We start from the raw sequence: 16,096 nt of genomic DNA on the forward strand, positions 1-16,096 counted from the left end.
AAATAATATTTAATAACACCATTGTTTCAGAAACTATTGATGACCTATTAAAAGTTCTAATTCTGATTAAATTTTGATTTTTGGCTACTCTCACTTAAAATCTTATGAAAAGGAAATTAATCATATTAAAGAAACTTAATAATTCGGTAGCTTAATGTTAAAATCCTAAAATTTGCTTTTTAACATGGAAAACTGTTTAGGTCATTGACTTCATTTACTTTTATAGACCCGTTAGTCATTTCTTGAGTTTTGTCTCTGTGTCAGGGATTGAGATAGGCCTGCCCTGAGGATTATGAATGAGGTGTGGTCTTTGGCCTTAAGAAGCTCACATTCTTATTATTGGCAATACTTTTGGTTGATTGAGAAGTCATTAATATGGTCAGTCAGTATTTATTAGCTTCAAACTCTCTGCTAGATGGTAGGTATACAGTATGCTGAGCAACAAGGGAAGCTGGGGTACCTACAGGCTTATTTAATCAGCACATATCTGTCTGGTTTTATAAATAAAATGTTCTACTGAAAATTTTAGAAATAATTGTTTCCCTCAACTTAGTATCTGGGATTTTTTTTTGAATACTTACTAATTTCTTAGCCAAGGAAGTAGTCCTTGTATATGTAATAAATGGTAGAACAGTTCTTCTTAGTTACATATCATTGTAATAGCAGAATAAGAATTTTAATCAGAATTAGCTTTCTGGTCATTTGTTTGAGATAGATCTGTTAGAATCCAAATATGGCAGATAGAACCCAAATGTAGCAGCTTTCTTCTTTTAATGTAACAGTGATTGTGCTAAGACATAAGATTGTAATAGAGCAACCTGCCAATAGCAGCAAGATTTGCTTGTCTATTTTTCTGCCACAGTACATATGTAGTTAATTCAATCAATTTTTTAAAATATATTTTACTGCAATTTATTGCTTATTCCATGCATGCTCAATGACATGCTATTTGTTACTTCTTTCTGCAGGCCCACAATGTATATTGCTAAATAAAACTTTTACTGTTTAACATTAAAGTTCATCTGATTGATAAAGTGTTATTGCCTCAGGTTTCAAATTCTGTAGTAAATAAAATAGGTCCTCGTGTAGTTTTAAAATAATGCACCAGCTGCAAGTCCAGAAAATACTTGCTGTTACTCATATATAAAAGAACCCCAAAGCTTTGTAATTTATATATTCATAACTGCTTCTTGTTGAATTTGTTCTCCTCGGTGATACAGGTGCAGCTTTGGTTTAAAATCTACAGGTTCTCCAAAGTGTTTAATTTTTTTCCTTCTTATATTGTGAACTGGTTGATGTGGAAGATAGCACTTCATGTAAAGCTCAAACCTGTGATTATTTTAAACACTTACCTAGTACTCATTTTTTCATTTAAATATATATGTGCTTTCCAAAAATGTGTGCTTGTTTAACATTTGGACAATTCATTTTAAACCATATTATTCATTTATTTTGAAATATTAAGATCCTGCCATATTTCAGGCACAGATTTAGATGTTGATGACACACTGGTGAACTCAGAAAAATCCTTGCCTTTATGGAAACTTATTAGTCTAGTGGAATTTATATTTTGGTGGATTCTATAGGCATTCTTTTCTATTCATAAATCCTCTAGACAGGTAAAATAAAAGCAACAGTTTCAAGTTCTGTCTTTTAAAGTCCTTTCACCCTAAAAATATGGCATGAGTATTGCTTCACAGATGATCATTACTGTTTACTGTGAATAGTGAGCATTTCAAGAAATTAAGCTCTTAAACAAAAGTAGGATTAAACAATCTGCACTGCGGAGGATGTTTATTTTAGGTTTCAACTCCAGAGTAGTAGTAGCTGGAAAGCAGCATTTTTACACATTTTAATAAGAGGATAAACATTTTTTCAGGAGACATCGGTAGTTAATATGGATTCTATAGTAAGTGCCAGCCCTAGATCATAATAGCAACAATAACCATTACCACCTCACAACAGGAACAGTTTATATTTTCCTGTTTGAAAGTACTGGTTTGAAGAGCCTTGTTTATGAGTTTAAGCCTTAAAATAATTCTTTGAAGTAGATACCATTATAATAACTCTGTATTACATATAAAGAAGCTGAGACTGAGCAACTTGCCCAAGGTTACAAAGCTAGTGAGAGGCAAGGCTGAGATGAGATCCCAAACAAGCTAGCTCTTCACCTCTGTGTTCTACTGCCTCCCATCCTTAAATATTGTATATGCTTTCTTGCTTTTTCATTCTAGGAATTAGCTATCTTTTGGCTATGTAAATAGTAATTTGTGTAGCACATGTTGTACTCTGAACGTGAAAGTGAACACACTGGTTTTATTTTGACTTTTTTTTTTTTTTTTTTGAGACGGAGTTTCGCTCTTGTTACCCAGGCTGGAGTGCAATGGCGCGATCTCGGCTCACCGCAACCTCTGCCTCCTGGGTTCAAGCAATTCTCCTGCCTCAGCCTCCTGAGTAGCTGGGATTACAGGCAAGCGCCACCATGCCCAGCTACTTTTTTGTGTTTTTAGTAGAGACGGAGTTTCACCATGTTGACCAGGATGGTCTCGATCTCTCGACCTCGTGATCCACCCGCCTCGGCCTCCCAAAGTGCTGGGATTACAGGCTTGAGCCACCGCGCCCGGCTTTTTTTTCTTATTCATCACTTTCCTATCTTGGAAAGACTTCTTTTTAAAATTGTAATTCCAGCCCTTAGGAACCTGGAAATTTATTTGTTTTGGTTCTTAATTATGTTTGCATACTTTTTAATTAATATTATTATTTGTTTTTATATTCCCAATACCCTGACAGATGTATTAAATTTAAAATGAAAATTTAGTCAAACTCATTACCTAAAAATTGTATTTTTCTGTACCTCTGGAAAAAAAACTGGAAACAGAAAAGCAGCCTTCATTTTCCCATAAAAAGAACAAGCACAATTTTGCCAACCTCATGTTTTAAGAGGGATTTCCTCATTTCTTAACTGCAGTCTAACAGAAGGATATTTGGGCTTACTTATCCCCCTTTGGAATTCTTCCTGGAGCAAGTATTTCTGCCATTCTGAACTCCACACACTATTCCCTTACATGTCTAGGCTCTTTGCTTCCTAGGACTATGTTCCTGGACCACTTTCCTCTTCTACTTGTGCATTTCTGTTCATCCTCTGAGATTAAACTGCTATCAGCTTCTCTGATGAGGCCTGAAAGCTCCTCCTGCCCTGGAGGAGTTGCTGCCTTTAATGTCTTGCTTCATTTTGTTTGCTTATTTGTTTATCACTTAAACTCCTTGAGGACAAGTGTTACTCTTTTTCCTCCTACTTCTTTCACTGTTAAATCCTCAGCTCCAAAAGCAGTGTCTAGTGTATATTAGGTATTTCTTATTTTTTGAATAAATAAATGAATACATAGTATATTACTTACTATATTGTATATAATAATTTTGTACTTTTTATTGTTCCCTAGACAGTAAGCTTCTCCTGTTATTCTTCTTTGTATTTTTTCTAGTGTCTGTAACAAATTAGTTAAGTCAGTAACTGTTTACTGAATTAATGGATGAGCAACTAATTAATACTTTTAGATCTCTGTGGTATTGATGGAGATGATTAAAAGGAGGGTGCTAGAATGAGTAGTGACTAAAAGGACCAGTGCACTGTGAATTGCTGAACTCTGAATCAAGAAGGGAGGAGCAGAAACCCCAAGACCAGATGTTCCTTTTCATTCTTCTGTCCAGAAATTTAGCTTTTGTTTGGCTGTAATTTGCACATTTGGGCATACCAGTCAAACTGAGTTCCAGATATTCATTTGTCTTTCAGGGTAACATGGTAAGGGAAACAGTTGTAGAGATAGGAACTCAGTTAAAACTTAGCAAATCTGCTTCTGTCAATTAGAGAGACTAATTGGCTTTAACTTGCACAAAAATCTCAAAATCAGTTGCCCTCTAATGTTCTTTTAAGTTTTGGAGATCTTTAGGGAATCGTATTTTAAATTTAGATGAACTTAGTTAAGGAGATAGGGACCTGAGGAATGATAAACAAGTTTATTAAACATGATGTGGTAGAGGGGATACTTGGTGATATCTATTATTCCCTTTTCTTCATATGCCTTAGAGAGCCTTCCTTACTAATAGGATGGGTTTTTGCTACATATATGATTCCTTCCCGAATCAAATGCTTGTAGAGTGCTTAGTGTGTACCCAGCTTATTGGTTTGGTGGGCTGCTCACCCAGTCCAATAAAAATGATTTTAGAATGTTTCTTTTTGGAGTGAAAGAAGACAGAGAGAAGGAGAGGGGAGTAGGGGGGAAGTGCATTTATGTAGAGGAAGCAGCATGTCTTACAACAGAGTCCTGATAGTGTGGCATGTTGTGGAAATGGTACAGTATGTTCATTATGGTTGGAATGCACATTTCAGGAGAGGAAGAGGGACTAAACTGCACTTGCCCTGGGATACTGAGCTAAATGGATAAAAGTGGGCATTGAAAGCTGTTGGTGATTTATAGCCCATCAGCACTGTAATCACAATATTCCCACTTCCTCCTGCCACCACCTTTGCAACAACTTTCCTTTTGCTGTGCTGATTGACTCTGGTACGGATTTATGATTTCCAGCCTCAGCTCAGTGCTCAGGATGACTTTTCTCTCCATTTTTAATTTTTTTTCAAACCTTTTTAAAATTTTTTTTGAGAGATAGTGTTGTCTGGGCTGGAGTGCAGTGATACAAACTCATCTCACTGCAACCTCTGCCTCCTGGGTTCAAGCGATTTTCCTGCCTCAGCCTCCTGAATAGCTGGAATTATAGGCACCCGCCACCATGCCCAGCTAATTTTTTTTTTTTTAATTTTAGTAGAGACTGGGTTTCACCATGTTTCCAGGCTGGTCTCAAACTCCTTACCTCATGATTTGCCTGCCTTGGCCTCCCAAAGTGTGGGGATTACAGGCGTGAGCCACTGCACCCTGCCATTTCAAACTTATTTCTAATCAACTGCTTTCTTCATTATTAGTAGTGACTGTTCCAAACTGGAACTGCTTTTCTCAGGCAGCCAGTTTTCTCAGGGAGCTACTAACCCACTACTTTTAAAGTAATAATCTACCTCCCTTCTCATGTTTCTAAGGAAATAGATACTCTGTGGCACATATGCCCTCTACTTGCCTCCCCTCCACATTCAAACTTACATTTATCACATTCATCCTTTCAGTCTTTCTTTCTCCCCCAGAGGCAAGTGGGTATCTATCAAGCCATCCCCTCCTCCAGGGATCTGGAGCCTGCCTAGCCTGCCTCATGCTCTGGGACCTTGCTCTATTTATCATTGACTTTCATTCCTTTCTTACCACAGGCTCTTTCCTTCCAGCTTATAAACATTTTCCAATCTCTCTTGGCCTAAAAAGACCACTCTTCTCAAGATACTGCCTGCTTCTCCTTATTTAAGCAAGGCGGGTAGGTGGTCTGAGTATGTAGGAAGATTACTGTGGCTGTGATGTTGAGGGGTGAGTCAAGGAAGGCAGAAATCAGAAAAGATCAGTTAGAAGGGTGTTGAATTAAGGTGATGGTGATGGAGAGGAGAGAAGTTTCAGGGGCAGCTAGGAGGTAAGATTGATTAGAATTCGACATTCAGTGGTTGCAAGAGTTGAAATAAAGGGAGAAATCCGTGATGTTTCCTGTGAATTGAGAGTGAATACAGAATGAGGAGCAGGTTTTATGGAGAAGATCATGAGTTCACTTTTGGAAGTGCTGAGGTTAACTGCTGTTGGACATACAGTTGGAGAACTCAGACAAGCAGTTCAAAGTATGGGGCATATAGTGTATAACTTTAGAAAAATATTTGAGGCCGGGCGTGGTGGCTCACGCCTGTAATCCCAGCACTTTGGGAGGCCGAGGCGGGTGGATCACAAGGTCAAGAGATCAAGACCATCCTGGTCAACATGGTGAAACCCCGTCTCTACTAAAAATACAAAAAATTAGCTGGGCATGGTGGCGCGTGCCTGTAATCCCAGCTACTCAGGAGGCTGAGGCAGGAGAATTGCCTGAACCCAGGAGGCGGAGGTTGCGGTGAGCCGAGATCACACCTTTGCACTCCAGCCTGGGTAACATGAGCGAAACTCCGTCTCAAAAAAAAAAAGAAAGAAAAGAAAGAAAAATATTTGTTGTTTAGAAATGGCTTTGATAATTAAAGATGTCTTGGCGTATCTTGAGTTAGTCTTGGATAAGATCCCCTAGAGATGGAGTGAGAAGAAAATAACCCTAGAGAGTAACACAGAAAGTGGAAGAAGAGGAACCTGTAAAGGAGCCTGAGGACAAATGGCAGAAAGAAAGAAGGCAAATATAAGGTAGATTTTTGTTAGATGGAGGTTTTTGTTAGTTGTTCTCTGCCCCCCCCCCACCCCTTTGGAACTCTTTGAGGACAAGGATAATTGTATTGACAGCTTCTAGCAAAAGTTGTATATACTCAATAAATACCAATTACATTGCATTATTAACAGGGCTCAATTAAAATAAAGTCTCATCACTTGTTGAGAACTTCCTTTGCCTGAAATCACATGTAACTAGGGTTTTTGGAAAGAATGAGGTTGTAAATGAGACAGTTTGGAAAGGTAAATTATCAACATATCGGAGCTATACGGAAAAGCTGATGGTTAGGGGCTGCTATCACTACAGCAGCCACAGGATGTTATTTTCAATATAAACCTCTTTGCTGATTCAGGTGATTTTGATTGCTTTCAGGTATCAGAATAATCATTGGCTGCTAGCACTTTTGCCACTGAAGTCAGGGGTTCACAGATAATGAACATTTTCTTGTTTTTTAAATCTCCATAACATTTTACCACATTTAAGTGCCATTATAGCCCTCCAGTCATAAGTTAGAATTAAAAGCTGTTCTAAACTATGTTATGTTCTTATGTTTCCACAAACAATCTTCTTGAGGGCAGGGATAGCAATTATAGCAATCAAATAATTCATCCAAAGCCACTAAGGGCATGATTTGTCCTCACATTAGCTGTGGTCCACTTAGGGTCTCCATAGGTGGGGGTGAGGGTGGAGGGGATGGTGCCCCAGGAGCTGTGCAAGATTACCCATAGGAGGTGTGCAGAGTCTTAAAACTTCTATTTATAAACAATTTTTATCCTATTCTTAACAACTATTTTTGCATATGTTTAAAAATGTGCTTTAGATATTAGTATAGTGCTCCATGCTTGTAAGTAGATAGATTATATATGATTTTTATAAATATGGCAGAAGCATGCTCTCACAGTCTGAAATTGACAAGTATGTATTTGATTTAAAAAGTACTTTTGGAGACCTCAGGATTAAATTGTAATTATTGTTTGAGCATTGTGAGTCAACTGGGAATATTTAAAAGTTTCTCAACAAACTTGTGTCAATAATTTTAGCTATTATTTGTTTTCTAATAATAGCTAAACATTAATGTTTTAGTTGCAAAATGCAGATGTTTTTTCTTGACCTTAATTCCTTACTCTGTATTTTAAGGGAGAGCCTTAAAACACAAGCTGAAAACCATTTGTTGTACTTTTTGTGAAAATGCTGAAGTTTTCTCATGAACTACCTAATGCCTCTCCACATACGATGTGTTCTTTGCAGTCATTCTTTAGTCACAGGCAGTTTAAGCTGTTAAATAGCATCTTGCTTTGAAAGGTAGGCTGATGGCATTTCTATCTCCTGGTACATCTGGTAAGTTAATATATACAGTCTGTGAGTATCCTGCAGGGACCTGTTTTTACATGCATACAGGGATGTTTATGTAGAAATCAAAGGCCATGAATCAGAAGAACACAACTCTTGTTTCCAGTGTACTGGAGGCTTAAAAAAATTGGCTTTGAAAAATTGAAAGTAGTGTGGTTTGTTTTTATTGTGGAACCGATCAGGAAGAACAATTTACAGTCATTGCCATTCTTCACAGCTGAATGGAGTAGAGGTGCCTGCCTTGTGAAATGGAGCAGCTGCACTCGTTTTCTCTGGGCTCACAAAAACACTTGCTTTTTAATCGAGAACTTTAGATGGTAGGGTACAGTTTGTTTTCATGATGGAAGTGGTCAGTTGTGCCTTACCAGACAGCTGTAGTGTAATTAAGAAAAACTGTGTGAAAGTGGATTAAATATAACACAAGAAGCCTTTTTTATTTGTTTTAAAGAGGGGTTTCACCTTTAATTTATTCATTTTTTTTCTTTAATGCTTCAAAGGAGAAATACTGCTATCATTCTGGCCTACAAGATTTTTGCTATTTCACGATATCATTTAGCTGTAGGAGACATGAGATGCTCTACTATGGAATAATTGCTTGTTTTTGTAACAAGTACAAACTAAAAAGTATGGGTTTTAAGATGATTTAGTTTGTGAGAGATCTGCCTTCAAAACAAAGCTTAAAATAAAGAATTGCACAGTTACATTTTGCATTTAAAAAAGTGATCTACTTTCATAATTAAGTTGTGAGGCCGCTTTTTAGACCTGCTTTGTACACAACCTGCAACATTAGGGCAACTATCATAAGTGTTAGGGTATTCGTTTTTTAAGACTGGAAACCATGAGAGGAGAAAGTTATATGCTTTTCTTGATAAATTTTAAAATGAGTTAGTCAAATAATAATGAAATAAGCTGGTGAAGTTTATTTGATGTAGCTAAATTTGCAACATTAGGCTGTCAAGCGACTTTGAAAAGCATACACTTATTTTATGCAGCAGACTTTGAAATAAGAATAGAAATGCCTTAATTTGCATCACAGTCTACAGTAGCAAAATAACTGTTTCAAGGTCAGAGGGAGCTTAATTTCTAAAAAAAACTCATAAAAACAAAACCAAACAAAAACCTATTGTGTTCACAAATAACCAAGATTTATTTGTACTAGAAACTTAACCTTTGTAATTTTTTATACAGATTGCCCAACACACTAGAAACTGAAATCTTCATCCTGAGCAAGTAAAGATGCCAGTTTCAGGTTTGCTTAAAAACATTATTATTGATTTTCTGGGGAAGACTCTTAGGCTTTATTTCAGTTAGGTGAATTTGGAAGGCTGGTTGAAGGGAGGAGGTGAGTGAGGAGTTACAGCCCAAATGCTCTGACCATTTCCAACCTTGCATCATTTCCCTGGGAGGTATTATAAAGGAGGATGAGTCTACATTAGATTGGCTGTTTTAGAGAAGAACCCTGGCTGCTGTTTCTCTCTGCCTCACTGATGGCTGCTCTCTGCTGATTTCTTTTGTCTCTTCTCACCCCAGACTGTAAGAAAACACTGAGAATCAGGCCATCCATTCTCAAACCATAGCTGCAGCTTGATAGCATGTGCTTTTTCTGTTTGCAAACTGAGTCATCATGTGCCCCAAACTCTTCTTCCCCTTTCTCTGAGCGGCTTCTCAGGCTTAGATGCTACTCTGACTTCTGGACAGACTTCTGCCTCTGTAGAGCATGAGCAAAGTTGTTTAGAAAAGTGAATGTAGCAGAATGTGGGTTGGATTAGAAAGGTAGAATAACAATTAAGAAACTGAGGCAGGTTTTAAGGTTGGAACAATAATGAAGAGCGTTGAAGGTGGATAGTAGCAGGATACAACACGGGAATTGTGGGGCATACTAATTACTAGAATCAGAGTCAAAAGATCTGGATTCCAGTCCCAGCTAACGTAGCATTTCAGGAAAGCCATTCTCTCACCTGTTTCCTCGTGTATAGAGCGGAACCTGTTCTACATACCAAACAGTATGTAAGTATTAAAAAGAGAGACAGAGAAGAGAGCTTGAGAATGTAGAAGTGTTGTGAGATAGTAAAGTATAGTTATGGAACTGTTTGGCCCATTTATGTCCTTTTTTGGGGAATTCCTGGCAACCAAGGAAAGAGAATACAGCGAATATTAAATTTTACAAACGTAGATTCTTTCTGCGTGCTCTTAAAGCCCTTTGATAATCCCATTACTTACCTCTGTTTGATTCCCAACCCACCACTTTCTCTTAACACCAATTTCCACTTCTGTTATCCTTCTCAAGCCCCAGGCCCTGTTCCTCCTGTTAGCTCCTCCCCAGTTTTGCCAGGAAGGTTGAGCAAGGGCCTTGAATTTCCCTGTTCACCATCTCAAAATGTATTTCTTCACCTAATTTCCTTCTCACTTTCTGTCTCTTCCTTGCAAGAGGTAACCTGTATCCTTACACATTCTCATCCTGTCCCTTCTCCAACCTTTCTTCATCTATTATTTCACGTATTTATCTTGTTTCTTTTTAAAATCTCCTTTACTGGTCCTTCTCCATAGCCAAGAAACTCTCTTTAAGTTCGGTATCATATGTGTTTCTTCCATTTTCACTGCCAGAATTTTCCAAAGAGTGATTTGAGCTTATTCCTTCTTCAGCATTCATGCTTTCTTTTGATCCATTTCAATCTGGTTTCTCTCTGTTCAAATAAGCACATGAAAAGATGCTCAGCATCAGTAGTTATTAGGGAAATGTAAATTAATACTACAGTGAGATACTACTTGATATGGAAATCTCATCTTGAGTTGTAATCCCCATAATCCCCATGTGTCATGGGAGGGACCCAGTGGAAGGTAATTGAATCATGGGGGTGGTTTCCCCCATGCTGTTCTTATAATAGTGAGTAGTTCTCATGAGATCTGATGGTTTTATAAGTGTCTGGCATTTTCCCTTCTGTCTGTCATTCTCTCTTCTGCTGCCCTGTGAATAGATGCCTCCCCAGCCATGCAGAACTGTGAGTCAGTTAAACCTCTATAAATTACCCAGTCTCAGGTATTTCTTCATAGCAGCATGAGAGCAGACTAATACATTACTACTCCCACTAGAAAGGCTAAAATTGCAAAGACTCACCATACCAAATGTTGGTGAGGATATGGAGAAATTGGAATTGCATATATTGCTGGTGGTAATATAAAATGGTACAGATATTTTGAAAGTTTGGAGATAAACATATACCTACCATATGATGCAGCTATTCTACTTCTAGATATTTACTCAGGAGAAATGAAAGAATATACTGTGTGATGCCATTTAAATAAAAATCTAGAAAATACAAACCTATAGTGATGGAAAGTAAAGTGTTGAAAAAATGGATTACAAAGTAGTACAAGGAAACTTTTCAGGGGTGATGGATTATTAGGTTGTGATAATGCCTTCACAAATACATACAAACTCATCAAATTAGATACTTGAAAATGTATAATTTGTTATATACTAATTATACCACAGTAAAACTATTTTAACAATCAGAACTGCACACTATTTTAAAAATCATAGAACTCAGCTGAAAAGGGTGAGTTTTATAGTACGTAAATTATCCCTCAGTAAACCTGACTTAAAAAACAAAACAAAACAAGACATATGGAACCAGGCACGGTGGCATGCACCTGTAGTTCCAGCTACTTGAGAGGTTGAGGCAAGAGGATCAGTTGAACCCAAGAATTGGAAAGCAGCTTGGGCAACATGATGAGACCACATCTCTAAAAAGCTAATAAAAATATGAAAATGAAATATGGGGACTGAGAGTGGGAAAAATAATTATTAACAGCTAATCTCAAAATATTACATACTTTACAAATCCATGTATATAATATTTTCAAATGACAACGTTATAGAGATAGAGAACAGATTAGTGGTATCCAGGGGTTAGGGATAGTAACCATGGGGAAAACTAGGTGAAAGACACACCGGAATTTTCAGTGTTGTTGCTGCAATTATATAACTAAAGAATCTGTATCACAAAAAGTTTCTTTTGAAAGGACCTTTTAGATATTGCGTTCTCTAATGTGAAACAGTGACAGTATGCCCCCAAAAATCAATCTTTATAACTTAAATCTGTAATAATATTACTCTGCAAACACTAGAAACTAAATTTCATAGAGATGATTACAATTTAACATTGCATTGTTGTAGACAGAAGGCACATGAAGAATCATTTTCCTGATCAATCTCTGATCACCCTATCTAAATGTTCAAAATCTTAAATTCTTTTTGATTAGGTAATATATGTAAATGACTAAAAATACATGAAAAAGCAGACACTGAAAAGTATTCCTCCAACATCTACACAGTTCCATCCACACAGTTCATTCATCCTCCAAAAGTAAACTACTACTATTAATCTCTTATGTATTCTTTCAGAGTTTCTTTACGTTTATACAAGCAGATGCAGATGTATTTTTTTTACCCTCCTCCCTGCTTTTATGCAAAAGATAGCTTACTATACCAACTATTTTGTATCATACTTTTTTCACATAACAATGCATCTTAGGAAATTTTCAAGGTGATACACAACTTTTTAATTTTTTATTTTGACAGTTGAACAGTATTATATTATGTGGCTGTACCATATTTTATTTACTGATCTCCTGTCTATTGACATTTAGGTCATTTCCAGACTTCCACTTGTAAAAACAATGCTACAGGCGGGGCGTGGTGACTCATGCCTGTAATCCCAGCATGTTGGGAGGCCGAGGTAGATGAATCGTGAGGTCTGTAGTTCAAGACTAGTCTGACCAATATGGTAAAACCCCTTTTCTACTAAAAATACAAAAACTTAGCTAGGCATCGTGGCGGGCATCTGTAACCCCAGCTACTTGGGAAGCTGAGGCAGGAGAATCACTTTTGAACCTAAGAGGCAGAGGTTGCAGTGAGCCAAAATCACAGCACTTCACTCCAGCCTGGGTGACAGTGTGAGATTCCACCTCAAAAAAAAAAAAAAAAAAAAAAAAAAAAGAAATTACTACAGTTAATATGTTTATATATGTCATTTCCCACATGAGCAAATATATAAAAATATTTTGAAAATTGCCAGTATTTGGCCTTCTAACCTAGAAAAAAAAGTTTATGTTGTTCTGTCTAATATCTGTAGAATAAATATTCACCTGTGTAATTCTTCAAGACAAAGTATTTGGCATCCTTTTGATCTTCTCATCCACTTCCATATACTCTTGAAAATCTGGATGTTTAAAATTTACAAAAGAGAGTGGGGAACCTTTATTTAAATGCTCCTATTCAGTATAGCTAAGGGGGAAATACCCATGTACACAGGCTGTTTCTGGAAATCCTTTTCAAGTAACTTCATTCATTAACATATCTAACTCTAACCCTGATCTGGCTGTGCTAGGCTTCCTTGCCTGCTAATGAAAGCCTTTGCTCTTTCCTTATTAAAAGACCTGAACAGAAAACGCTGAGACTCTTTATCTTTCCCAAGCAGAGCATTGCAAAAAAAATTCTTATTTGCTATCAGCATTACTCTATATTGGTCATCACAATTATTGCAACTTTGATATTGTGACATTATATGTCCTATGCAATATTAGATTCTCTGAAAAAGGCTTTTTGTACAAATGACAAATACTTCTGCACAGTGAGCCAACCGACTCTCATCTTGGCTTCTCTAACACTGGTTTTGTGTGTGTCTGTGTGTAAGAGAGAGAGTGTGTAAATATGGCAAAATTTAACAACTGATGAATATAAGTGAAGGTGAACAGTCTAGAGTGTTCATTGTAGTATTCTTTCAAATTTTCCATAGATTTAAAATTTTTCTTTCTTTTCTTTCTTTCTCTCTCTCTCTCTCTCTTTCTTTCTTCTTTCTTTTTTTTTAAGGCAGATCTTGCTTCCCATGCTGGAGTGCAGGGATGCAATCACAGCTCAGTGCAGTTTCAACCTTTTGAGCTCATGTGATCATCCTGTCTTAGCCTCCTAAGTAGCTAGGACTACAGGTGTGTACTGGCTATTTTTTTTATTTTTATAGAGATGAGGTCTTGCTATGTTGCCCAGGGTAGTTTCAAACTCCTGGGCTCAAGTGATCCTCCTACCTTGGCCTCCCAGAATGCTGGGATTTTAGGTGTGAGCCACCACACTTAGCCTAATACATTTCAAAATAAAAAATTGAGACCGTATTCTTTGTTGAGATTGTTTATTGTGATTTAGCATCTGCTGCTTCGTTACCTATTGTGTTCTTTTTTGTTTTGTTTGGTGTTTCTAGGTTTGAAAGCATCTTAGAAACTCTACTTCTAAATAGACATAATAAATGATAATAGCAATTTATACTTATTAAGTATAAATTTATACTTAACATCATCATTTTTCAGATAGGGCAACTCAGGCACAATGAGGTTAAATAATTTGCCTAAGATCACACAGCTATTTTATTGTAGAAATGCTACTTGCTACCAGAACTGCTGTTGCTATACTTCGCCTAGTACTGGGAATGAGATGTTTTCTGTACATTATAACTTAGTTATATGAAAGCTATTGTGTTTTCTATATTAATTTTGTATTAATCCTTTTTACCAAGCTCTTATTAACGTTAACAGTTTTTCCCCCCTATAATACTTTTGGGTCTGGGAAAATTTAATTTATAATTTCAGAGAGGGAGAAATTAATATAAAATAAATAAGAAAATGGTAACCTGGAAAAATATTAAAAAATAGAAATATAGAATTCTGATCTGTACTTTTAATGCATTGAGGTACTCGTTTTTACCAATTCTCAACTGTTTTCTCTAGCCTTGCATTTTTGTATGAAGCAGCAAGTAACAAAGTTAAACCTAAAACTAATGAAGTTGTAGAATGTAAAAATAATCTATCATTACATTAGGAAAAGTAGTTATGAAAACCACATTATTTACCCTTTAGACTTTTTCCATTATCTCGTTTTTAAAAACTTCTGTTGTCATTATCTGTTCTCTATTTTGCTTCTCTCTTTTTTTTTTTTTTTAAAGAATATGGTGGCTTGGGAATAATTTTATTTTAATACTAGTGGAAAACAAATTTTAGGATAAATAAGGGAAAAAATAAAAATCTTTCAGTTTTCCCCTCAGATTTTTTTCTCACATGTTTTCATAATACTTTTCTGTTCTTCTGGTTCACTCTAGTGATTCTCTTCCTTCTTCTACCATTTATTCATCTGAATACCTGTATACATGTGTACATTTGAGATACCAGTATTTGTGTCAGGGGTTGTCTTATCTCACCTTTTTCCTCACAGATAAGAAAATATGTCTAAGTTGTGTATCTATATGCTATTGCATAGATTATAAAAATAATTTTTTCTCAGTTTACTTTTAAATATTTAAATTTGTTTTATTTTGTTTCATATTCATTTTAAATTATAGGTTTTTGGTTTAGTCTTAAGGATACTTTTAAGTACCTAAAAACTTGAACCACAAATGTAATCAGAAAATAATACTTTAATCCTAGTTAATCCACATTATTGACCTTCTGTGCCTATAACTGAAACAATAGCAGAATGTCTAGTATATAATCTCTTTCTTTTCTTTTTTTTTTTTGAGAGGGAGTCTGTTTCTGTTGTCGCCCAGGCTGGAGTGTAGTGTCATGATCTCTGCTCACTGCCGCCTCCACTTTCTGAGCTCTAGCGATTCTTCTCCTTCAGCCTCCCCGGTAGCTGGGACTATAGGCATATGCCTCCACACCCAGCTTTTTTGGAGAGATAGGTTTCCATCATGTTGGCCAGACTGATCTGGAACTCCTGACCTCAGATGATCCGCCCGCCTGGGCCTCCCAAAGTGCTGGGATTATAGGCAGGAGCCACCACTCCAGGCCTAGTATATAATCCTTTATGTGGATTCACATACTCACTGCTGATCTAGAGATTAACTGTCCTCTTTTGAGATGGCAGTTTGCTGATTTTCAGGAAAAGACTATCTAGGGTCTAATTTAATTCTTGTAAGGGGCTCGTTGCACCCATTTTGTCTCATTCTGTAAAATGAAACTAGGTCAGATCAATTACAGATAGATGTAACTTGCTCAAAATAGTCTGTAAGCCAGGGCTGGTGGTTATTAAAATACATTTTTTCTCTTATCAAAATCAATGAATTAATTACCTCTTATGACTGTAGAATTGGGATATGACAACTTGAGAATCTTATCTTTTGTAGAATAGAAGTTATATATTTTTTATAAAAAACAAAAAACGAAAGTCAGATGGTACAGGATTTGTGTCTTTGGGCGTTTGTTGAGCTTTGAAACTAGGAGGTGAGAATCAGAACGGACAATCAGGACACTGTATTCAGATTTCACTTATAAAATGGGTTTGGAAATGAGGATGAAGGGCAGTTGCCAGAATAATCCTAAAGGCTGCTTCCAGGCCTTAACTACCAAGATTTGTAGCTTAAGAACGAACTATTAGGATTTA

The 16,096-nt window shown here is 36.6% G+C and overlaps 1 protein-coding gene across 3 annotated transcripts in view; it reads left to right on the top strand.

The window, feature by feature from the left end:
* The window catches only part of UMAD1 (UBAP1-MVB12-associated (UMA) domain containing 1), a 279,434-nt gene that overhangs the window by 134,767 nt on the left and 128,571 nt on the right, over nucleotides 1–16,096 (top strand). The window contains exon 2 of one of the 3 annotated variants that reach the window (XM_010345694.2): nucleotides 8,860–8,920. The exons of the other annotated variants lie outside the window; for them this stretch is intronic. Coding sequence (XP_010343996.1) covers nucleotides 8,908–8,920 — 13 coding nt within the window. The 5' untranslated portion in view covers nucleotides 8,860–8,907. The remainder of the gene's footprint in view (nucleotides 1–8,859; nucleotides 8,921–16,096) is intronic. 3 annotated transcript variants of the gene reach the window in all.

Source organism: Saimiri boliviensis, chromosome 10 (assembly GCF_048565385.1).
Source record: "Saimiri boliviensis isolate mSaiBol1 chromosome 10, mSaiBol1.pri, whole genome shotgun sequence".
NCBI lineage: Eukaryota > Metazoa > Chordata > Mammalia > Primates > Cebidae > Saimiri > Saimiri boliviensis.